Below are 26544 nucleotides of genomic sequence, written 5' to 3' on the forward strand. Positions count from 1 at the left end.
ATGGGTGTTATAACAGCAATACTATTGCATTTCCCATAGTACTAATTAATTTAATATTAAGTACCCATAGTATTTTTATTTTTCTACTCCTCCAAAAAACTTGATTATATGTTGTAATGGTTTTCTGTGTGTTTCTGCCTGATGATTTCCTGTCTCCCTCTGCATGAGATCTGAACTCCTTGTTCTTGCCATTTTAGGCTGTATGCATGTCTATTCTCGTATATTATTTTGTTTCTCTCCCAACCTCTCAGCTGGACCAGTGGCTCACCTTGATCCTACATACATCATGATCTTCTATTCCTGTATAAGTCCCATCTTCCACTCTGACCCTGTGTGTTGAATGCTTTCCCCCAACCCAGTTTTCCAAGAAGCCTCCCTATTCAAATCCATTCTAAAGATACATTCCACAAAAATGGGTTATTTTTTATAAAAATTTAAAAAGCCAGTTACTCCTTGTCACGGGGTGCTCCACCCACTGCTTGTCTGGTGCCTCCTTCTGGTTACTCTGGGGAATAGCTCATGGAGGTTGATACTCGTTCCCAAAGTTGTACACTGTCACTCTGTCTGTCCAGTCTGCAGCTCCTCTCTCACTCCAGGAACCTTTTCATGGCTTGGCCATTCAGCCAGGTCACTGTCTGTGTTTCCCCCTTCCGGGGTTCCGCAGTCTTCCTGCCGCAGCCCTAGACAGTCTTCTCTAGTACTGCCCTGATGGTGCCACTTCTCCAGTGGCCAGTAGAGGAACCCAGGCCCACCCTCTACTCAGGGTTCCAGTCTAGGGGCGCTCAACACAGCAGTTCTGGGCGTTACTCTCACTGCTTCTTCCCTGGACTGCTTCCTACAACTCCTGGTTCCCCTCCTTGCTCTGTGTATAGCAGCTCAAAACCCTCCTCCTCCTTCCCAGGGAGTAATGGCCCTTTCCAGCTGCCGCCTCCAAACACTGTCACTTCCTGGGAAGAGGAAGAAGTCTTTTCTCAGCAGCAGCCTGCTTGCAATCAATACCTGCTCCCTGGCTCTTACTCCAGGTGCAGCCTGTGGATTTAACAGGCTGACCTGACCACTTTAACCTCTTCCAGTCCTGTGTGGGATGGACACTCCTCCTTCTAGGTCTCCAGTGCATCAGTCTTCTTTGTTTTAGATTTCATTCATGTGCTTCATTTTGTCTCTTGAAGAGCCAACATAGTTTTTAATTTTTCTTATGTATAGGGTTGTGTTTTGGTTCAATGTATGCAGAGCATACATTTGCTATAGAGAGGTTTTTTTAACTAACATACTTTTCAAAATAACAGTGATTCTTAAATTGGGCATCCATTTAACATTACTAGATATTTAAACAGATTCCACAAATCACAAACCGCATCAAATTTTAAAAGTTGTTATCTTGACAGTAACTATAAACCTTTTTGTATATAGCGTCATGCTCCAATAATCAGCTAAGCGGAGAATGGAGTAATCATAGAATGGAATTCAGCGGTTGTATCACTGCCTTCCGGTTAAAGGCATTTTTTTTGGTCTTCATGTCTTTATTTTTCAAAAACGTTTGATTGCACTGGGCTGTTGCCACTCTGAAGGAACCACTTCGCTGCAGGACTACTACTGACCAGATACAATTGATCTGTTAGATTATAGATGACAAGTGGATGTTAAAAAATTAAAACATGGTAGATCTGTTGATCAAGATTTGCAAGAGAATGAAGCATAGCTATTGGGATGGCTTTTGAAGTGGAAGACTGTGACATTATTAACTTTTAACTTTAATTTGGGGGGGAGGAGTGGGTGTTAAAACACTTTATTTGGGTGCAGTGCAGTGTTAAAGAATAGCCTATGTGCCAAATAACCCATGTTTAGGGTTGGCCCCATAGGGGATTCAGACCACCTCTGAATCATCTCACCCTCCCCCTGCAAGGGAGAATGAGGATTCATGTGAAGGATATCTCAGTCTGAGAAGACTCAAGGTTTTCCCCTCCTTTCTCCAGGATAAGAGGATCCAGCAGTATCTTCCAAGTCTTATTTTTACCTTTGGGAGCCATCCCCTTTGAAACTATCACTTGCACTTGCCACAAGAGGCACCAGCAAATAGCTAGGCCACAACTCCCACTTCTCTGTTTAGTATCTGTCTTCCATCAGTTTGGTCTCTGAGAGTATGTCTACACTGCATTTGGGAGTGAGCCTCCCAGCCCAGGTCCACAAACTTGTGCAAGCAAAACTCGTGCTAGCATGCTAAATATAGAATGTTGCTTTGACGTTGCGACTTGGGCTGGGCCTCAAGCTCTCCAGCCCCACCCTTCCCCTGCTTAGGCTTGAGAGCCCAAGCTCCAGCCCAAGACACAACATGTACACAGCTATGTTTAGCATGTTAGCACGGGTCTGTTGACCTGGGGTGGGAGGCTCATGCTCAAATGAAGTGTAGACATAGCCGAAGTTCTCCCAATCATGTATCTGTTTGTTCCTGATTAAACGTGCCTGAATCTTCCCTGTAAAGTTGAGCAACATTATACCTGATGTGATCACTGTGTCACCAGTGTCCCAAAAGACCCTGGTGATTTTTTTGCTACACACTCCTCCAGGTCTGATTTAAACAAGCGGATTTGACAGCTCCTTGTAATATCTGGTTTTCACACATTTCAGATGAAACCGTGTTCAGTGCATTGCCACCCCCACATTTCCACTAAATCCTGACTCAGATTCACCCCAGTACGAACCCCAAGATCATTCTCCCTTCTGTGACGAATGTAGATAAATGTGATTCACCCATCAGAGGTGCACAAAAGGCATGAACCAATCCCACAATATGTCCTTCATACCAAACCATCAAAGATGCACAGCTTCAGCCTTAAAGGCTATCTGCAACCAGCCTGCTGTTCTCCTGCTTTCTTGAGCGCTCACTGCACTATCAAATACCTGCAAATCCAGACATCCACCTTGTTCTTGGTGTCACCTGAAGACTACAAGCAGAAAAGCGTTTAACTCATATTCTCTACCAGCCCTACTAATTTCCCAGTGTATGGCAGGAAAAAAAATGAAAATCTGGTCAGAAAACTGCCATCCCCATGTACAGTTAAAGACCTGGCTTTTCTGTGTGTAGAGCCAAAAACGTGTTTGTGGCTTTCATTGAACATACCTTTTCTTCTGGGCATTCTTAGTTCTCTTATGGCCCCCCAGCTCTGCTTGGTCATTTTTGAACCTTCGTTAACCTCCACCTCTACTAGGAGATGTCCATGCTATCCCAGACACAACTTTACTAATGGTAAAAGCCACAATAAATGCTGTCTTAAACAGTGCTGCCTCTGCTCTGCAAACTCTGGGGCAAACCTCCACTGACTCAAAAGATCTTTATAATTATTGGGCGCCTAGCATCTTTCATGCATCCCCACATCAGGACCAGTTTTCTTTTGATAAGAATCTCTTAAAAGATCAGCAGATCTCGCCAGCCTGCAACAAAATAACAGGCCAGGGAGACAACTTAATGTGATGAACGCTGCTATTCTGCCGTGTACTAAAGACCCTGCATAATCTTGTTTCCTGAAGTTGAGGGGTGAGCCAAATTAACTCAAAATATGTAAACTTTATCACCGTTTCAGGGCAGCTGCACCTCTGACTCCCTCCATAGTCTGTTGGAGAGATGTCCCCCTCGAGTCTCAAGCCTCTAGCCATCACTTCTATCTCGGCTGGAAGCCATGTCCCTCTCCCTCCAGACTGGGGATTTTAGGTTGCATTGCCCTGAATTCACTGTGATTATCCCAGCAGCTCTTACCTAATTCAGCACCTGGAGTTTCAGTGTCTTTCTCCAGAGACAATGACAGCAATTTACCAGTGACTAGACCGTTTTCTCAAAGCAAAGTGAATGTGTTCATTACAGAAAAGACAAAACTAAACAGTGCATATTAAATGATGGGGGTCTGGTTAATCGAAGTGCTTCCAACCCTTCAGCAGGGTTTGGCCCCTCCTTAGTTAAATGTTCATGTCAATTTGTTGGATCAAAATGAGCCCACTCCACCCCAGTCAGTTCAGTTCGTGCTGGCCTTTCTACCCCAAGATCTTTGTCTGTCTCCTAGATTTTTGAACCCAGGCTAAATTAATATATGCAATTACTCTATGGGGGTGGTTCTTCACTGGAGTAATTTACCTGGTAATTTACCCCTCCCTGATTCTTTCACTGGACAGAGCTCAGTAACCCTCCCCAGCCAGAAAGTATACAGTCCCTGGCTCATAGAGATACAGATAACAACATGTATAGATATAAAGTGGATACAGTAGTCTCAAGTTATGCCTGTGTTTGTCACATCTCTGTCACAAAAATTAGCTTTATAAACCCTAAATGTATTTGAGGCTATGAAGTTTTCTGCCAGTCCTAAATATGTCAGAAACCATGTCATCAGAAAGAATGAGGCAGCTGCAGTGGGTCTCAGTTGGCAATTAGTGCTAGCTCCCTGAATCTGTCCTCCAGTTAATGAGACAGAATGTCAGCCGTAATTGCCTGCTATTACTTGGGAACTTCCCTAGAACCTTTGATCACCTGTATCAACGTCCTTAAATTGTCCAATTTTCTCTTAGTTAGGTAAGGTAGGCTTACCCTTGCATCCAGTTTGATTCCTAAGTATGTCAATCTCTGTGTTGATCCCTGTGTTGCGATTTTTTGTTTGTTTGTTTTTTCTGGTCCAGGGACTCCCCAGGTGTTTTGCCATGTTCTGAAATGTATTTAATAGGTGAGCAAATTCATCCAGATCACGTCTTGCTGTCCAGAGGAAGTCATCTAGACAATGAGTACAAGTTTTTTCTCTAGCAACTACCCACTCCAGCATTGTCCTAAAGTGCACTCCTCAGCCTCATGTCTGAACCATGCCAACACTAGCTTCAGTGAGAGTAAAGATTCCAGTGTGAGTGAGAGTCGGTATTGTCACTCATTGAGGAATCTCTAGGATTAAATACATAGTAAATGAATCCATCATCCTCTTTAGCCTTTGAGGTACCTCCCCCAGGTGGATATCTATCTTTGGTACTGGTAATTTTGAAAAAGGCACACTCTTTTAGCTGCTACATCTGCCACATGTTTCCATCTCACTACTGGTTCTAACCCTTTACTGGTTCTAATTTTTTCCCCCTACAGATATGAAAACTCACTCTTTTGAGTGAATATGATTTACTTTTGATTATGATCTACTTGTCCACCCTTTATACATCTATTTCACCCCACCCCACCCTTCCTCCTCTCATGCAGAAGGTCCATATATGCCCATGACTTCACCCCTTTTCTTGGAAGAAATCCTTTGCTACATCCATGCCTATGGTGTGGGGGGAGTGGGGAAAATCATCACTTGCTGTGGTGGTGTGCCTGCTCCTAACTAGGATCCTGGCCTTCATCTGATTACATCCCTCAATGCGCCTCTTCTCGCCAGGCCAAAGTAGGGTTTCCTTACAGCAGCTCTTCAATTCCCCACAGTGAACCTATCTTCGGACTCCCAGCTGTCAGGGGGAGGTTGTGTGTGTACATACAAGTCTCCATTTCCTTGCGAGGAGAGGTCCTAAGAGACACCACCTCACAAGGGAAGTGTGTGGGTTGTTTTACTTATGACTCTTCCCTCTGGTCTAAAAAGCAGCTGCAGCCCAGCTGAGCTGCCACAACGCTGGCTGCTGCTACTGCTGCCTGGTGGCCATGACCTCTCTCCCATGCTTGTGGCCTTTGGGCAGCTGCTGTTTTTCCACAGCAACTGCAGCAGAATGGTTGCTGAAAGCGTGAAGGCTTTACAGACAGAAAGGAGAGGGGCACCGGGAGCAATTAACTCTCCCCTTGCTCCACAGCCCACCAATGGCAGCGTGAGAGGCAGAGAATTCTCTTCTCCTTCCCTGTCTCCCTCCCCAACCAGGCAGGATTTCCTTGTGTGTTCTGGTTGGAGGAAGACGGGGTGGTGCGGGTGGAGGCCCTAGAACAGCCAAGCTTGCCCCTCTCTTCCCCCTCTTCTTAGGACATCAGGAGTTGTCTTCCCCCTGGTGGGCCTTTTAAAACATCTGCCTGGCTGAAACCTAGAATGGGGGGTTATCATTGTCTTCTAATCTGGAAATAATAGCGACAGGGGCTTGTTGATTTAACAAGGAACCATGAAGGAATGCCGATAATTTCATGGCTCACCACCATTGTTTCCACCTAGGGAGCTCTTACAGCACTTAATTTCAACCCAGCTTTGTATCATCAGAGTGCAAACTGTACTGATAGAATTTCGCTGTTGGCAGTGAGGTGTTCAATGATGGCTAGTACTAAGGGCTAAAGACTGCCATGTAAAAATGGAATGGGCATGCCTGTAAGTGGGATGATCCCTACTCCATCCTTCTAAGAGCACACAGACCCTGAGATAGTGTCCAAAGTCATTCTTTCCTAGGCTTTGCCCGTATTGGTAACTTAAAACCAGTAACACAACATTAACCACAGCCTAAGCTTACCCTGAGTTTCTAGGGTCCCCCTAGGACTTCTTCTGGCCCCAAAAGACATTCCCACTTCCTTATAATTCTTGTTGCAGCAAACTGGACCCACCTGCTAGCATGATTCAGCAGTAATGAACCTGGGTCCCAGGGTGAGGCTTTAGCACCTGAGCCTAGGGTGATTAAACAGAAGACCCCTGTATTCTTAGACAGGTTTATAGCCTGACACCCTGTTACAGGCCAAATACTCACCATTTGGCGTTACTATAGATTTTGTTTGTTTAATATATCTATGGCAATAGTAGGCAGTGAAATATACTGTCCATTTCAGTCAGTGGCTGGCAAAGACTTGACTTAAAACTAAACAGATTGGAGATGTGTAATGTAAAGAGTTGTCTTAAAGGGTCTGATCTGGCCATCCTTGCTTAGGGAGCATTTGTTTTGCAATTCACTCTGAGTGAAGATAGATTGTAACTCTAATTTAGAATGCAGTTTGTCTACCATGTATGTTGTGCCTAGTTCTGTTTCAAACATCTAGAAAAAATAAGCCTGCCATCCTTTTCCTGAACGAGAGGCTGAGATTTAGAGGCCTAGAACCCCATACTTTACTGATTTTTAAGGTTTGAAATCAATGACTGATCCTGATTTTGTATTTTATAACGAACCATTTTTGCCTAGCCTGCCTGTTTGGATCTTCAGCTAATAGTGGAAGTGCTGCTGCCACTGCTGCTTATAATGAGACAGTCTGGCAATGGATTAATTCAGCTTTGGACAGCACAGTCTGTCCTCTGTGGCACTGATCCATCTGCATCATTTCCTTCAAAAAGCTAATTTCTAGCTGTGTAATTTTATCAGTGACGTGTGTCTGGAACTACAAGCCTGCTCATGGTGATGTATGATATTTTGTCTGATTAAGGGCAGGGCCTTCATGTTTTATTTTAAACACGGATTTTAAGAGTTTTAGGAAGAAACCTCGCTGATAGCCAAGGATAGAAGTCTCTAATAATTCTAATCCCATCTTTATGATAATTGATATTAAGGATCAGAAATGTTCCCAAATAATACAGATATTAAAAAGGCCTCTTATTATTATTGTAAATGACATAGATAAACAAAAATGATTTTTCATTTTGGGAAAATTAACCCCTACTTCCTTCTGAGTCTCCAACTCCTGCATTTCCTGGCTTCACTGTTCTCTAGTTGTGGTATCAAATTGTGGTATAGTTATTTCTGTGGATCTAGATTCTCAAAATCTAAAAGTCTCTAAAACTAATTGTCCTTGGCCCTTGGCCACCTGCCACCCTGGACAGACCTACAGATCAATGGGATCTATGCATAATCTGCCGCTGCCTAAAGAGTGTTCCTAGGACTTCCTTGGAAACATCCCTGTAGGCTCAGTGCATGCCTGAATGGGTCCTTACTGCTGTGTGTCTGCAGTGGAAATCATTTCTGCTTATATAGAAGCCATACTCATATAATGGAGGAGAGAGGATACAGCATGGCTGTGTGTGAGTTCTGTGCTTTAGACTCCTGGGAAATATCATGATGAATCTTTGGATCCCAGGGATATGGTACAGAGTTTAGGATTTCTTTTCAGTCCATGTCAGTGTTTCTTTTGTCCATCATTCGTTTTTATTACACACTGAAGTCTCCTTGTGGGAGTTGTAGTTCAGATCTCCATTCTCTGCTGTTGGCCAGGATACCTGCAGGACCACATCTCATAAAGCAGTGCGGATTTCCCTCTGATCGAGCTGCATGGTGCATGATGGGAAATGTCGTCCCCATTTTCCCTTGGCTGGACATCAGGCTCCCAAATTAGAACTCACAAGAGCCAGCACGTTATTATGGGAAAATACAGTGTAATTCTGAGCTCAGTCACACACAGCATTTTGGTTTAGTTCTGTAACCAAAGTCAGACATTTAGGTTTTTTGTGACTTGGGCTGAAAACAAATGTTGGAGTTTCCCATGACATGGAAATTCCTACTTTTGCTCAGATCTATATGCTATTTTTTTAATCTTTCTTTATGACCAATTTCATCCTTTAACTTCAGTTCCAATATGATTTTCAGTGGTTTCCATTTGTGCTAAAGTACCTAGATGCTAGGGACTAGTTTAAGGATAAAATATTCAATTTGACTGTTCAAAATATGTCACTTGAAAATGTTGTTGTGATATGTGGGACCCAAAATGTGAGGTGGCAGTACACAACTCCGTGCCATTATGACAAAGAAAACACAACTATGGAGTAGATAGTTTTTTTAGAAAAAGAAGTTTTAAAACCTATAGAACAGTGCTTCTTACATACACTGGCTTGGAACTTCATGGGGAATCAAATTACCATCTAAATGACAAAGGCTTCTGTGCTTTTTAGTGTGGCAAGGCAATGAGGGGAGCAAAGTTCAGAAACTGTATAAAAATAGGACATGATGCAACATAGTAGGGAAATGCAGCTATGCAGTAGAGAATAACTATGTAGGTAGCTCCTGTGCTACATACTTACTGAGGCAAGGGCCTAAATTGAGAGGCAAATCGTTGACGTACGTAGTTTAATGCAGATCATTTTTACATTAATGCCTCCTTACTGTTATCCAGAGACAAACAGTGGGAGCAATAGCCTACGGTAGGCGGGAGTGGTGAGTGTCTGCACCTCGTGTAGTTGTTCTCCCAATCACTGGCAGCACAAGGCTGGGAGGTGTGTAGAAGGATGTTTTGGCCAGAGAGCCACAGGGTTTGGAACAGAGTTTCCTATGGATCCTCAGGCTTCATACCTATTTGAAGCCCCTTCCTCTTTCACTGGTCATCCATCCAGGTGCTTGAGTGGCAAATGTGACAGAGGCAAGTTTCCTCAAGCACCATGCCTGGTTGAAACTTGTATTTTCTCTCCTGCCCCATTTGTATGCAGGAGAGCCATAGTGGCTGAAGTCTACAGCTGTACTTTTGATTTGTGGGTATTATATTAGTTGAAAATGTTTGTTCTTGGATTTGAGGTTTTTCCAAAAACTGCAGACTATCCCTAAGCCTTGGTTTGGCCTCATCTAAAAAATGTGACTAATAATTGGAGCTGGTCAAAAAATGAAATTTATGGAAATATTTGCAAATCATTTTATGTGGAAATTTTCATTCCAGCTGATTAGAAAATGAGGAGGGGGAATTCATAGAAACAATTTTTACATTGAAATTGAAACTTCTGAGTCTTTTTAGAACCAGCTCTACTAACAATGCTTAGCACTTACCTACTGCTTTTCTTTCTGTAGCTCTTAAAGCACTAATAAAGGTAGATATGTATTATTAGCCCAACATTACAGTTGGCCTAGGTAGTGAGATTTGATCTACTTGACTTGACTTTTACAAGAGACACTATGGTCTAGTGCTCTGGGGATTCCCCAACTGTTGTCTGTGAGCTTGATATGCCATCATTTCACTTCACAACATTTTCTATAAAAAGGTGATTTGTGAACCAGTAAAGTTTGGGAGCCACTGCTCTAATGAATAAGCAATGGGTTCACAGTGTCACCTTTCAGGTTTGTGTTTGCAGTTCTGCCACAAATTTCCTATAAAACTTTTGACCAGTCACTTAAATTTTTTCCTCACTTATCCCATCTGGAAAATGGATCGGTGCAAACTGCCTCCTAGGGTAAGGGGGAATTTTATCAAATTCCAAAGTTTTCTTTCACTTTTGAAAAACAGTCCCTGGTCAATTTGGAGGACAATGATAAAATTATTCTACATGGTGAATGTTTTTATTTTCTCTCTACTTCGTTGACATATTATTGCTAAAAGAATAGCCAATTGCTTTTACTACAATTGTGGTTCAATATTAAAAATGTTCAAGAGATCAAATAACCAAGTGTAGCCCACTGATTGTCTAAAGACGAAGTAGTACAATATGAAAAGGAGTTATACGTACCACTCCTTCCATGAAGCTGTTTCTCTCAGCATACAGTTCACCTTAAACAGAAAGTGTTCTTTGAAGTACAACCCCAAAACTACCTCTATTTATATCATAGCTGTTTATGAGCTATAAGCACTCTGTAGTTCTCAAAGATCCAAACCATCAATTTGTACCAGTTCCTTAACCTGTTGTTCTGTATCTTTCTTTATATCTTGTTTTGGAAACTGCATTCCAAGTGCTAAGGGGCGATGAAGGTACCTCCCGATCTTGTAGCAGAGCAGAACATTTATGTATCTTGACTTATGTTCCTGCCTTTGAAAATTGCCTCTTGAATGAGCTAATGTTAAATTCTAGTTATTGAGATTTGGTGTCATATGATTTCATTGTGATCGAGACACAAAGAAACTTTAGATCTGGAAAAAAATTGAGACACTTTAAAGTCGGTGCTTCATTTAAATTTTAAAGTGCTTACTAGTGTTAATCAATTTTTCAACCAAAAAAAAAAGGCATTGTCATTGAGATGTAACCCTAAAAATACGCAAATATTTGCTCGTCTTCAGAATAAATGGCAATTTTCAAGTTAAAGCAAATCTCCAAGTCAGTGTTAGGAGGGGAAAAAAATAGTTCTTTATAACCAAAGTTGGTTGCATCTTTCCTACAAAGAGGTTATCAGTTGTGACTGACTTACAGATCATAAAATTGCATCGGAAGAGTAGGCTTTATTCTTAAATGTGGAGGTATGTACATTGCTGATGCATGCATTGTCTCACTTTAAAAACAATATTAATTTTTTTTCTTTTTAGTCTGAAAATCAGAACAACTCCACGCCATCTAATCAAGAGAATACTCAGCCTATATCCAGTAATACCTCCATGAGCCCTCGCCAGCGCCGTGCCCAACAGCAGAGTCAGAGAAGGGTACCATCTTCAACTAACTTTAATCAGGTGCAGCAACCAAGAGTCAACACAAGCCACACTGGATCAACTGTTCTGATTGTCCTTCTGACTTTAGCATTGGCAGCTCTTATATTCCGAAGGATATATCTGGCCAATGACTATATATTTGAGTTATAAGGTTATTTCTGTCTTAAGAGCAGTGACTTGAATGCTTCATTAAACATTCTGTATTGGGTATGACATGAGAACTGTTTACAAAAGATTACTTTTTTATTTACTCTTAAGTCCTTTTGAATGTTAATATACCTTTAGGTACATTGCTTTGTAAGAAGGGCAAATGTTAACATTTCTATGAATACTAACAAATGTTAATGATCTGTGAACACCTACTAAATACTTGGAGAAACAATTTGGTTGAATATGAAGCAGAATACGTAAGGAAGGGGGGAAGAAAGCATCATTTGTGGCTAACTCATTTACTGATAAAAGGAGACAATTAAAAATATAGGGTTTTACACTTTTTCTCTGTGGAACATGGGTGCAGATAGCCACCGGTATCTGAGAGAGTATAAAAATTTACTTTGGGGAAGAATTTTTAAAATGAAACTCAGTGTCTGAGTTGTGTTGCGTGTGCTCTTAATTCAGAAGGGGGATAATATTGTGTAACCACTTTTATTTACAATAAGACAATTCTAGGGGGGAAAAAACAGCTTGAAATGTTGGTTCTGAGACTGCTCTCTGTGAAAAAAGGGGCCAGAAAATTGTTTGCTTTATTTTTTGTTTTTAAATTTTTTTGGAAGTTAGATTGGATAATCTTTTGCAAGATTTGAATGTCTTCTTCTAATACTCTCAATTGTATATCTTGCTTTTTTAAATTTGAAGATTATATAAAACGTCTATTCTTGCAATAGTTATAAATATGTAATATAATTATTTACCCAAATCTATTGTCTTTTAATTATTCCAGAAATATACATAATGCATTAAATTGAATGTTTCATATGTGCTGTTATTTACTAAAAAAAAAATCTAAATAATTTCATACTGAAACTCTGCTACGCATGGGTAAACTTGAGAGAAGCTTACATGAAACCCCTTGCTCGAATGAATTATTGCAAGCCAAGCCTCATTTACACAAATTTCTTTTTTTGCACCTCATTGCAATACTTCAAGGGAATTTAAAATTCAGCAATTTTAAATATCTTTCCAGTATATCAAGATTACAGCATTCTTGTGTACATTACCATTCATTCATTGTAGGTGCAGGCAATACAGATAGGGGCCCTCTGGGCTGATCTTGAATTTATTTAGTTTATAAAGAACAAGATCAATTGGATAATCATTTCCCCATTCTGTGAATGTACTGATAATCAGTACAATCTACCATTGCTCATTTAAAACCCAAGAAAACCTCAGTAATTTTCACTTCACTGAATGGCAAATCTGATAGCTCTCACTAAAGCCCAACTACCCCACCCTACTTCTTAGCAAAGTTAAGAGTGCTGTCATCATCTCTCATATTAAAATTACAAAATATTCTACATGTTAATGTACTCTAAAGTATTATAAATAAGTAAAATTTTACATTTGTGAAAATTAATGGACAAATTACATCTTACGTGGTGTGGTGTCCTGGTATGTGTTTATTTTATTCACTTACTGGTTAACTCGCAAAATTCACAAATGGATTCCCCAGTGGTTATTGTGAATTAGTGCTGCTCTGCTGTACATACAAATAGGATGTATGAACATCAAAGCATTTTAGTTTAATTAAACATGTAAGATGAAAGCATATAGAATGTTTAGAAAGATCAACAGTTATTTAAATCTGGCACTGTCTTCAAGTCTGGAAGGAGGATAGTCTGGTTTCCAGTAGTAAAATGAGTAAAAGTGTTTTTCCCAATAAGTATATTAGTTTTGGTAGGAGAACGTTTAAAATCTACAGACCATCTATCCCTGCAATAAAAAGTTCAGTTTTTTCCTAGCTGGTACATTGTTTGAATGCAATTGTTGTTCACACTTGCAAGCCTGGACCTAGATCATCCTTTCTCTCTAGAGGAGGATTCTGAAGAAAAAACCTTCAGTAGGGTACCCTTGCAGAGTTGATTGTTCCTCTGGTAGATTTGCTCTCACATTGCAGAATGGGCCATGAGGCCCACCGTGAAACCTAGCACATTCTCAGGGATACATCCATCAACCAAATTCAGCTCTTGCGCTTGTGCAGCAGAACTCAAGTAATGCTGCTGCACGGAGCCTTCTGTACCCAAAGATAGGAGCAGGATTGCACTCTCTTTCCCCGTAGATTCCAGTTTCAGAAGAACACATTGTAATCACCTAGTCTGACCTCTTGCATAACACAGGCCATACAATTTCCCAAAATACTCCTGGAGTATATCTTTTAGAAAAACATTCACTTTTGATTTAAAAATTGTCAGTGATGAAGAATCTACCAAGTTGTTCCAATGGTTACTTAAAAACTTGTTTTATTTCCAGTCTGAATTTGTCTAGCTTCAACTTCCAGCAATTGCATAGTGTCAGACTGTTGTTTGCTAGATTGAAGAGCCCATTGTGATGCTGTTATAAAAGATGATCATGTTTACACTAATGTATCATCACTGATGTGTCACAACTGTTGCACAATTGTGATATATCTTGTACAAAATATGTTATGTAGGGTATCATTGGAAAAGTTATAGTCTGCTAAGTATGATTATCATGTTTATATGCATGTATCATTATTGTATTTGAAGTTATGAAGCTTTGCTATGTGTTTGTATCTCAAACCTATTGTGTTTCTGGGTAACAACCCCAAGACAGATTTACATCAAGGCTAGCCAGTCTGCTTGAAGTCCCATTAAGGACAACGAGCTCTTCCGGGGATCCCTCCCGAGGTCTCTTCAGGCAGCACATAAGCAATGAATGACTCAGCAAGGCACATGTGACCCAGGACTCCATGTTTGTGCCAGTAACTTTCCATGGACATGTGCTGTAGATATAAATGGCAGACTGCAACATCTCTCTTTGTCTTCAATCCTGCTCCATTTCTCTGGACTGTGATTTTCTAACTAGAAGGAAGTTTTGAACAAAAGACCTATGAACCCTAACCTTTTTGGGTGATCCAGAGAGCCTGATTGCAAGCTAGCAGAATTACCAACACTGCTATTATCCTGACCTACAGACTCTGAAATCAATTGTAATGTTTATGATTCTTTTAACCATTTAATAACTCTTCTTTTTCTAAATAAATCTTTAGTTAGTTTAGTAAAGATTGGCAACAGCATGGTATTTGGTGGGATCCTGAATGTACATGTTGACCTGGGAGTGAGTGTCTGATCCTTTGGTATTGGAAGAACCTAATGTGTGGTGGTTTTTGGTTTTACTATCCTTTCACCACTAAGTCCAGTTGTCTGGGTTGTAACCAAGGCTTGAGTGCCTAAGCAACTGTTATGGGTCTCTCTGTGAACTAGTGCAGTGATATAAGAGCTCACTATTGTTACTGGCTTGGTGAAATCTTATGATCAAATAAACCACCAGCTTTGGAGTGTGTCTGCTGTGTTTCTTACAGTCTGTCCTGAATTTGGCATTCTCAGCTGTGACCCATACCACGCAAGGTGATATTTGGCATATTCTTGGTGGAATACACATCATTACAGGTCAATTGGACTTTGGATCAGAACTCTACGCTATATAAGATTTAAATTAAATATTGAGTGTTTTAAGGGTTGGTTAGTGACCATGGGTTAGTCACGATTCTATGGAATTATGAACACAAAAACACTTAAAAGTTATGTAAAGATAAGAAAATAGCCCTTACATGTGACATCTCAGATCAGGAGACGAAAGATTTGCTTATAGAATGGGAACCAAAGACAGCAGAAGAAGCAATCAGAATGCAAATGCTGGCAGATAAGCAACAGTTTGAGCATGAAGAAAAAATGGCCGAACTTTGAATGAAGAAGGCTAAGGATGCAGAGAAGAGAGCATACCAGAGATGCCTACCAGAGACAGAAATTGAAAAGGAGGCTCACAGAATGCAAATGGAACAGCTGGAAGCTGAGAAAGAAGGTCACAAGCTGCAAGATAGGCAGAAGGAACAGCAGCCACAGCCTTGAATTCCATCTCCACTCAGCAACAGAGACTGGGATAAAGTCTGTCCAATTTATAAAGTCTCTGAAAATATTGAAGGATTTTTATCCCCCTTTGACCATCTGTGTGATAGCCACAAAATTCCAGAAGACCATGGGATGCCTATCCAGTTAATGAAATTGACTGGACAGGCCAGAGAGGTATTTAATGAAATGAGGGTCAAAGAGGCTGTGGATTATGTGAAGTTTAAGGAAACCATATTGAAACATCTTAAGATTCACCCTGAATTATAGACTAAAATTTACAAATCTAAGAATTTCTAATAATGTTATTTATGTAGAGTGTACTCATAAATTGTTTTGCAAAGGGACAAAATCTTATGCTGATTTTGATAAACTGCTAGATTTAATTACACTGGAGAAATTGCTAAAAATGGTTCCTGAAGAAATCAGAGCTGCAGTATGTGATAGGAAGCTTGATTCAGTTTTATAGACAACAGAAGTCACTGATGACTTTATAGAAAACAGAGCTTGTGAAGGGCATACACCCCAGGGGAAAAGTAATCCCTTTGCACCCTGTTTAAAAGGGATGAGGGATTTAAGAATAAATATAACTCAACTTTATTAGAAAAGATTACTATTAGAACCCAAAACATAAATCCTTTCACCCTAAGGGGAGACAGGTGGTCTGCCATTAATGTAGAGCCCTGTCCATATAAATCAAATTGTGTAAGCCTTAAAAACACTCCACAACCTGCACCAACAAACACCACAATAAATTCTAATGCTGTGACTTTGATTACAGAGGCTAATCCATATAAGGTCCAGCACAGTACTCAAGGTGTTTATGCTACCACTTTAATTCCAGATGAGGTGTCGGGAGAGGAAAGCACCCTCACAAAATATTTTAAGACTATGACCGGAAGAGGTAGTGAGGAATTCATAAATAGTGCAAAGGTCAATGGAAGTGTGTGTCCTGGATGGTGTGAGTCAGCCTCTGATATTACTTTAGTTAAAAGGGAATTGGTCAGAGAGGGAGATTTGTAGCCAGATAAGTTTGTGAACATATTGTTCCTCTCTGAGTTTTTTGTAAAAGTGCCTTTGGCCAGAATCCACCTTGAGTGGGAAAGTTTTGAAGGTGACATGGTGGTTGGTGTTAGAGATTTGTTACCTGGTGATATCTTGATTGGTAATTATGTTTCAACTATGTTTAAGCAGGTTAATATTGTGACCAGGTCAGAGGGAAAGTATGGCTCTGATGCAGGTTCCCTGCATGATGTTAGCGAGGGAAATTGTGAACAGGCAGAGACTGTCAGCTTATGGTTGAGAATTTGTCTGATGTGTCAGAGGTGGCTGTAAAGTTGCATGAAACACAGAAGGAGTTTATTATGAACATAAGAACGGCCATAGTGGGTCAGACTAATGGTCCATCTAGCCCAGTATTCTGTCTTCCGACGATGGCCAATGCCAGGTGCTTCAAAGGGAATGAACAGAATAGGTAATCATCAAGTGATCCATCCCATCACCCTTTCCCAGCTTCTGACAAATAGCAATTCCTGTCCATCCTGGCTAATAGCCACTGATGGACCTATCCTCCATGAACTTATCTAGTTCTTTTTTGAATCCTGTTATAGTCTTGGCCTTCACAACTTCTGGCAAGGAATTCTACAAGTTGACTGTGTGTTGTGTGAAGAAATGCTTCCTTTTGTTCATTTTAAACTTGCTGCTTATTAATTTCATTTGGTAACCCCTAGTTCTTGTGTTATGAGAAGTAAATAACACTTCCTTATTTACTTTCACCACACCAGTCATGATTTTATAGACTTCTATCATGTCCCCCCTTAGTTGTCTGTTTTTCATACAGAAAAGTCCGAGTCTTATTAATCTCTCCTCATATGGAAGCTTTTCCATACCCCTAATCATTTTTGTTGCCCTTCTCTGTACTTTTTCCAATTCCAATATCTTTTTGAGATGTGACCAGATTTGCACAAAGTGTTCAAGATGTGGGCATACCATGGGTTTACAAACAGGCAACATGATATTTTCTTATCTTTCTTATTATCTCTCCCTTTCCTAATGATTCCCAACATTCTGTTAGCTTTTTTGACTGCCGCTGCACATTGAGTGGATGTTTTCAGAGAACTATCCACAATGACTCCAAGATCTCTTTCTTGAGTGGTAACAGCTAATTTAGACCCCATCATTTTGTATGCATAGTTGGGATTATGTTTTCCAATGTGCATTACTTGCATTTACCAACATTAAATTTATCTGCCATTTTGTTGCCCAGGCAAGTAAGATCCCTTTGTAACTCTTCATAGTCTGCTTTGTACTTAATTATCTTGAATTTTTTTGTATCTGCAAATTTTGCCACCTCACTATTTACCTCTTTTTCTAGATCATTTATGAATATGTTGAACAATAATGGTACCAATAAAGACCCCTGGGGGACGCCGCTATTTACCTTTCTCCGTTCTGAAAATTGACCATTTATTCCTACCCTTTGTTTCCTCTCTTTTAACCAGTTACTGATCCAAGAGAGGACCTTCCGTCTTATCCCATAACTGTTTACTTTGCTTAAGAGTCTTTGGTGAGGGATCTTGTCAAAGGCTTTCTGAAAATCTAAGTACACTATGTCCATTGGATCACCTTTGTCCACATGCTTGTTGATCCCCTCAAAGAATTCTAGTAGATTAGTGAGGCATGATTTTCCTTTACAAAAGCCATGTTGACTCTTTCTCAACAAATCATGTTCATCTATGTGCCTGATAATTCTGTTCTTTAGTATAGTTTCAACCAGTTTGCCTAATACTGAAGTTAGGCTACCGGCCTGTAATTGCCAGGATCACCTTTGGATCGTTTTTTAAAAATTGGCATAACATTGCTTATCCTCCAGTCATCTGGTACTGATTTAAATGATAGATTACATACCACAGCAAATTATGGTGCAGCAAAATGATGCTTCATTAGAAAGTGCCTGAGTTGATGCTCAGAATCAAGCCTCAGCTGAGGAAGGGAGAGGCAGATTTTTCATGCAAGATGGTTTGTTGTATCAAGAATCCCCTACATAGAAAAAGCATCCTCATTGTAGGATTTGCAAATAGCTTGTGGTGCCTGAGGGGACCACCTGGAGGTGACTTGCTAAAGTTAGCACATGATGGTCCATTTGCAGGGCACCTGGGCGAGGAGAGAACATGTGACAGGCTAAAGCAGAATTTCCACTGGCCTTACCTTTTTGCAACAGTGAGGGATTATTGTAGAAGCTGTGAGTTAAAGGGACTTAGGAAGGTGACCCTGCAGCCATTACCCATTATTGGGAAGGCATTTACTGAAGTGTCTGAGAATATTGTGGGACCACTCCCTAAACCTTTCAGGAATGGAAAGAGAGACAGACCCTGAAGCTGCAGCATTGTCTAATGCTGAGGCAGAGACGTTGACCACAGCATTGTTTATTATTTTTAGCAGAGTGGGTTTTCCCAGAGAAATTTTGTCAGACCGTGGTGCCAATTTTCTGTCTGTTGTGTTTAAGCAGCAATGGGAGATGTGTGGAGTAAAGCACCTAAAAATTGCTCCTTACCACACAGAGAACAATGGACTGGTGGAAAGATTCAATGGAACACTGAAGTCTATGCTGAAAATATGTGACTAGGCACCAGAATGACTGGGATGTCTTGCTTCCATATTTACTGTCTGCGTACAGGAGAGTACCCCAAGGATCTACAGGGTTTGTTCCCTTTGATCTGAATGGAAGGCAGGTCAGGGGATGCCTAGATTTGATTCGTGATTCTTGTGAAGGCAATACTCAGGAGACTGAGTAGCCAGTGATGGAGTATGTATCTCACTTTAAAGAGAATTTGCAAGGCACAGTGGATTTGGTTCAGCAGAATCTTAAGAAAAGCCAGGAAGCTCAGAAGGCTTGGGATGATAGGCATACTGAGGAAAGAGCATTTAAGTTGGAGATATGGTGTTTATGCTAGATCCTGTGAGAGAGAATAAAATGCAAGATATTTGGAGTGGACCCTATGAGTTAGTGGAAAGAGTTAATGAAGTAATCTATAATGTGAGAAAATCCCATGGCAGAGGAGTTGTGCAAACGTTGCACGTCCATAGATTGAAGGCTAACCATGAAAGGAAAGTAGTTGTGAATATGATTTGCTGTGCTGATGAAGAAATTTTCTGTCCCTTTAATTGATATGGTTACAGAGAGCAAAGAGGAGACGTAGCTTGAAAACATTGAGTTGGAGGAGAGTGTAGCTCAAGCTCACAAGAAAGAAATGTTTGTTCTGTTAAAGCATCATAGGCAGACATCCTCAAATTGGTCAGGGTTAACAAACAAGTTAATGAACTCTATTCAAACCACAGATCCCCACCCAGCTCCTATCAGACCTTACTGGGCCAAGGGAGAAATGCAAAAGCAGATACAGGAAGAAGTGGAAAGCATGTTAACAATGGGAATAGTTACTAGGTCCAAAAGCCCCTGGGCATCTCCTATTGTGATCATGCCCCAAAAGGACAACACCATGAGATTTTGTGTGGATTATAGGAAGCTGAATGCTATCACTGAACTTGACCCTTATCCCACATCCAGAATGCAGAATCTGCTAGGGAACGAAATTCAAAAACACACGATTTATCTCGAGGATACTGGCAGATTCCTTAGATGCTGATGCCCAAGAAAAATCCACTTACATAGTGGAATCTGGTCTATATGAATTCAAGGTCTTACCGTTTGCATTGCAGAATTCAGGAGCCACATTCTCATGAGGCTTATAAATAAAGTGCTATAGGGATTGGTATCTTTTGCAAGGGCTTACATAGATGATCTAGCCATTTTCAGCAGCTCTTGGCAAGATGACACAAACCATGTGGGAATTGTGTTACAAAGGCTGAGAGAGGCTAACCTGACTGTTAAAGTTTCTAAATGCAAGATGGGTGCTAAGAGGTCTCATATCTGGGACACAGGGTGGGCAGCGGGCTGGTTCATCCTGAACACTTGAAAGTGGAAGCTATTAAAATCTGGCCTACCCCTAAAACAAAGAAGCAGGTCCAATTCTGTATTGGTCTGGCCAGCTACTTCAGGAGGTTTGTAAAGGTTTGTAAATGTCAGTGACATTGTTGCTCCCATAACAGACCTTACAAAGAAAGGGAAGCCAGACAAGGTGATGTGGACGGAGGCCTCTGAAAAGAGCTCTCAGAGCATAAAAAAAGCCTTATCTAAAGAACCTGTCTTAGCCAGCCTTAATTTTGAGAAATGATTTCTGCTATGCACTGATGCTTGGATTGGGGCAGAGCTAATGGAAGAAGGGGAGGGTGCTGGGAGACACCCATCACATACTTAAGCAAGAAACTGACACCATTGAACAAAATTGTGCCATTATTGGAAAGGAATGTTACACAATTGTGTGGGTTGTTAAGCAACTTAAACCCTTTTTGTACAACATAAGGTTCACCATATCAAGTGCCCATGCACCTTTCATAGGGCTGCATAAACCAATTCCAGGTTGCTTCATTGGAGTTTAGCCTTCCAGGAATATGAAATGAACAAAATTCATATTAAAGGGAAAGAAAATGTAGTGACAGGTGCATTGTCAAGAACGGGGAACTCCTAAGATGCATCCAGCAGTGTATGGGACACCACTTTTCTGCATCAATTTCACGTTGGGTGGTGTGACGCTGTATAAAATAAAGATGATCATGTTTACACTAACATGTCATCACTGATGTATCACCACTGTTGCACAATTGTGATATATCTTGTACAAAGTATGTTGTGTGAGGTATCATTGGAAAAATTATAGTCTGCTAAGTAAGATTATCCTTTTTATATGCATGTATCATCATTGTATATGAAGTTATGAAGCTTTGCTATGTGTTTGTATCTCAAACCTATTGTGTTTCTGGGTAACATCACCAAGTTAGATTTACATCAAGGCTAGCCAGCCTGCTTGATGTCCCATTAAGAACAATGAGCTCTTCCAGGGACTCCTCCCGAGGTCTCTTCAGGCAGCACGTAGGCAATGAATGACTCATGGCTTAACAAGTCACATGTGATCCAGGACTCCATGTTTGTGCCAGTAACTTTCCATGGACCTGTGCTGTGGATATAAATTGCAAACTGGTCTGTGACATCACTCTTTGTCTTCAATGCTGCTCCATTTCTTCTGGTCTGTGATTTTTTAACAAGAAGGAAGCTTTGAACAAAACACCAATGACCCCCAACCTTTTTGGATGATCCAGAGAGACTTATTGCAAGCTAGCAGAATTACCATCACTGCTATTTTCCTGCCCTAAAGACTCTGAAATCAATTGTTGTATATAAGATTCCTTTAACCATTTAATAACTTTTCCTTTTTTTTTAAAAAAAGTAAATCTTTAGTTACTTTACTAAAGATTGTCTGCAGTATATTTGGTGAGATCCTGAACATACATGTTGATCTGGGCACGAGTGTTGATCCTTTGGGATTGGAAGAACCTAATGTGTGGTGATTTTTGGTTTTAATATCCTTTCATCACTAAGTCCAGTTGTCTGGGTGGTAACCAAAGGCTGGAGTGCCTAAGAGACTATGTGGTTCTTTGTGGTCTAGTATAGTGATACTGACTTGGTGAAATATTATGATTGAATAAACCACCAGTTTTGGAGTGTGTCTTCCCTATCTTTTACAATCTGACCTGAATTTGGCATTCTCAGCTGTGACCCATACCAGGCAGCCTGACACCCATTACCAAATATATGTTCCCCATATAGATACTTACAGACTGTATTCAAGTCACCCCTTAGCTGTCTCTTTGTTAAGCTACATAGATAGAGCTCTTTGAGTCCATCACTATCAAGCATGTTTGCTAATTCTTTAATCATTCTTGTGGCTCTTGTCTGAACTCTCTCCAATTTATCAACCTCCTTCTTGAATTGTGGATACCAGAACTGGACATGATATTTCAGGAGCAGATATACCAGAGCCAAATACAGAGGTAAAACAATCTCTCTACTTCTTGAGATTCCCCTGTTTATGCATCCTAGGATTGCATTAGCCTTTTTGGCCACAGCATTTTTGGTCACTGGGAGCTCATGTTTGGCGGATTATCCACCACAACTTCCAAATCTTTTTCAGAGTCACGGCTTCCCAAGACGGAGTCCCCCATCATGTAAAGATAACCTACATCCTTTTTTCCTAGATGTATGCATTTACATTTAGCCATGTTAAAACACATACTGTTTGCTTGTGCCTAGTTTACCAAGTAATCCAGATCATTCTGTATTAGTGACCTGTCCTCTCCATTATGTACCTCTCCCCCAATTTTTGTGTCATCAGCAATGTTTATTAGTGATAATTTTATGTTCTTCTTCAAGTGATTGCTCATGTCCATTCCATTATAGGTGAGTGCACGCCTCTGTGCACAGTTCCTGGAACTTTTTTCCCCTTAACAGATCCCGTAGGGCCAGCCCCTGGAGTCCCGTGCACATGCTGCAGCATATGAGGCGCTGCCGGCCTTACGCCCCCTCAGTTCCTTCTTTCCGCCCGTGACTGTTGCTGGAATTAGACTTGGTCTCAGCAAGTTCTATTCCCCTTCTTTGAACTGTTTATTTTAAGTAGTTTAGTTAGTTTAAGTAGTTAAGTGTAGTTAGATAAGCAAGTCCCTGCGGGGACTTAGGGTGGCCGGGCCATGCCCCGGTCGCCAGGATTCAAGCTGTGTGCCTCCTGTGGGAAGGCCTTCCCGCTCAGTGACCCCCCACGATCGATGTCTTAAGTGCTTGGGGGAAGTGCACAAGAAAGATAAGTTCAAGATCTGCAGGGCTTTTAAACTGAGGACTCAGAAGGACCAAGAGATCTGGTTAAAAGCCCTGCTCATGGAGGCAGTGCTCTGCCCGGCATCAGAGCCGGCCCACTCCCCTCGGCACCAAATGTGACCTCGGTGCAGAGTGCACCGCCAGCACCGGCCTCGACTCGGCACTGAGCAACATCCCTGGTGCCGAAGAGGAAGAAGCAGTGTGCGGAGCGCAGACACTCCCCTGCACCGTCGGTATGGGCAGGGTCGAGTGCGGAGATGCACCGAACCCGGCCCACGGAGTTTTCTCTGGTGCCTGCATCTCTGTGCAGGGAGCCTCCCCCGACTCCTGGGAGCGGGAGAGTGCCCCTGCTGACACCATTGACACCGGAGGCTTTTCACGCGGCAAGAGTCTTGTTGGCCTTGCCTACGCCACCTCCGCCCCCCCGCTCCGCCGAGGGAGAAGGGGCTGTGTCCCAGGGCAAACCCGCGTTGGGTCCCCCCGAAGGGTGGTGGAGATCCCTGGTACGAGGAGGAAGATCTTCCGCTGGATGGCCACCGAGAGTAGAGCGAGGACGCTCCCCCAGCAATTGCTCCAGGTCAGTGTCGTCGAGCCGGCCTGCTTCGACTCAGGGCGAGGAGTCTCCCTCTTGGCACCAACGTCAGTCGCTGGCACTGGAGGCAAAGCATGCCAAGAGGCGGCACCAGTTGAGGTCTGCCAGGTGGCGCTCGGAGAGTTTCCGCTCCAGATCCCCGACACCGAGGAGTTTGCCCGCACCGAGGCGGCGCGGAACCCGGTCACTGTCGGAGGACCTGGCACCGCGCAATCCCCAGTCGCTGGAGTCCGGCTTGGCACTATGGAGTTTGGAGCGGTGCCGGTCTCGGTCACCGAAGGGCAAGCGGCACTGTAAATCATTGGTACTAAGACGACACTCCGGTACCTTGAGCTCTTCGGAGTGCACCTCCGCTCACCGGCACCCCTTGCGGTGATGGAGGCAGTCCTCATCGTCTTCCAGGTCAGAGATGTCGAGAGGGCTATCCCCGTCATGGAAGGGTGCCCGGGACCGAGGATGTGCATGGCGCCGCTGGTCCAGCGGCTCGGGGTCTCCCTGGGGGGACAGTAGTTGGGAGAGCCAGCACCCCCACAAAGCATCACAGTCTGTGGCGCAGTCAGCCCCAGGTTGGCCCAGGGTCAATGGCCGCAACAATGACCTTACTGGGTCCCATGGGGTATCCAGATGGGGCCGGGCCCCAATCCATTCTGTCAGCGGGGGTGCAGTCCGTGCCTCCGGCACAGGAGAAAGCCAATAGACACCACTCCTCGGATGAGGAGTCGGATCCCATGGAGGGACCCTTGACGGGTTCAACCCTTCATCAGGAGGGGGCGCACCTCTAGGACGCGCCTCAGCAGTCCTCTTCCTCCTCACCTGACGAGGCAGTCTCCCAGGACCACATGGCGCCAAAGGAGGATTTCAGGGTGCACCAGAAGCTGCTGAAGAGGGTGGCCTTTAACTTGGGGCTAGAGGTGAAGGAGTTAGAAGAGGCCAAAAATAGCCTCTTTACTGTGCTGGCGGCAGCTGCCACAGTGAGAGTGGCCCTCCCAGTCCACAAAAGGGTCCTTAAGATTGTAAACCCCTTCCTTGGTCGCCTCTACATCAAAGGTGGCTGAGAAAAAGTATTATGTGCCAGCTGAAGGGTTCTAGTATTTGTTCACTCATCTGGCCCCGGGAACCCTGGTGGTAGATGCAGCCAACCAGCGGGACAGGCAAGGTCAGCCTGGTTCCACTCCCAAGAACAAAGACAACAAAAAGCTGGATTTGTTTGGGAGAAAGGTTTATTCCATGGCAGCCCTGAAGTTCAGGATTGCCAACCATCAGGCCCTCCTGGGTAGATATAATTTTAACTTGTGGGACTCCCTCAGGCAGTTTGCTGAGGCCCTGCCCCAGGACCAGGCCACAGACTTTACCACCATCCCGGACGAGGGAATCACGGTGGCTAGGGCAGCGCTCCAGATTTCCTGTGATGCTGCTGACTCGGTGGGCAGGGCCATAGCCTCTGCCATCTGCATGAGAAGGTGCTCGTGGCTGCAATCCTCGAGCTTGTCCCAGGAGGTACAGCAGTCAATTCAGGACCTCCCCTTTGATGGGTGGGCACTCTTTTCTGACCAGACCGATGCGAAGCTGCACGGTCTGAAGGACTCCAGGGCCACCCTTCGCTCCCTGGGCCTGTACATGCCCCAGGCTTCCACACGGCAGGCACAGCCCCAGGCGCAGCAGCAGCAGTCAAGGCCTCCACCTAGGCCCTTTCAAACCTATAGAAATAGGGACAGAAATAGGGGGTTTAGAAGGAGGAATCATCCCTCCAGCTCGTCCTCAGCCCCCTAGCAGGGCCCCCCCAGGGGGTGGGGCAATCAAAGGAGGCAGTTTTGATCGTGCGCCCGAGAGTGGCGCCCCGAGTGCTCTCCTGGATCCTCCCCGCCCCTTCCTAAAAACGTTGGACCGTTGGGTGCTTGGGGTCATCTCAGGGTGCTATGCCCTACAGTTTACATCTACCCCCCCACCACCAACCCTCCCCCTACATCCCTCTTCAGGGACCCCTCTGACGAGCATCTCCTCTTGCAGGAAGTGGACACCCTCCTCAACATAGGAGCGGTGGAAATGGTCCCTCAAGGCAGAAGGGGAAAGGGGTTCTATTCGAGGTACTTCCTCATCCCCAAGTCGAAGGGGGGTCTGAGACCCATATTATAGACCTGCATCGTCTAAACAAATATGTCAAATTACTCAGGTTTCACATGGTTTCCCTAGTCTCCATAATCCCTTCCCTGGATCCAGGAGACTGGTATGCCGCCCTCCATCTCAAGGACGCATACTTTCATATGTCTATCCTCCCCAGCCACAGGCATTCCCTCCATTTCACAGTGGCTGGCTCCCACTACCAGTTTACAGCCCTACCCTTTGGCCTATCTTTGGCTCCAAGGGTTTTCACCAAGTGCATGGTGGTAGTGGCTGCCCAGCTGAGACGAAAGGGTGTGCAAATTTTTCCTTACCTGGACGAGTGGCTGATCAGGGGCAGGTCCAGGTCCCAAGTGCAGGAGAGCGTGACCCTCACTTGATCCATGTGCAGCAGGCTGCGACTGCTCATAAACGAGCAGAAGTCCACACTGACCCCAGTGCAATGTATAGAATTAATTGGGGCCGGCCTGGACACCTCCCAGGCCAAAGCCTTCCTGCCTCAGCCACGTTTCGAGGCAATGGTCTCTCTTGTGTCCCAGCTGCACTGATGCCCCACGACAACAGCCAGGCATTGCCTACAGCTGTTAGGCCACATAGCGGCCTGCACGTACGTAGTGAGACTAGCTTGCCTCAGGCTCAGACTGCTTCAGGCGTGGTTGGCCTCGGTATATGGGCCGAGCGGACATCCATTGGACTGGGTGGCCACGGTTTCCGCTGCCAGTCCTAGCCTCCCTAACCTGGTGGCGGGCTCCCAGGGCCGTGT

At 43.2% G+C, this 26544-nt stretch overlaps 1 protein-coding gene across 1 annotated transcript in view; it reads left to right on the forward strand.

Annotated features, from left to right (window-relative positions):
• UBE2J1 (ubiquitin conjugating enzyme E2 J1) overlaps nt 1–14746 on the forward strand; it is a 62302-nt gene extending 47556 nt beyond the window's left edge. Inside the window, exon 8 of the mRNA XM_067530018.1 lies at nt 11108–14746. Within this exon, the coding sequence (XP_067386119.1) occupies nt 11108–11377 (270 nt within the window). The 3' untranslated portion in view covers nt 11378–14746. The remainder of the gene's footprint in view (nt 1–11107) is intronic.
• Nucleotides 14747–26544: the final 11798 nt, after the last annotated feature.

Source organism: Emydura macquarii, unplaced genomic scaffold, assembly GCF_026122565.2.
Source record: "Emydura macquarii macquarii isolate MOO-44397 ecotype Brisbane River unplaced genomic scaffold, CSIRO-AGI_Emac_v2 contig_3019, whole genome shotgun sequence".
Classification (NCBI taxonomy): Eukaryota; Metazoa; Chordata; order Testudines; family Chelidae; genus Emydura; species Emydura macquarii.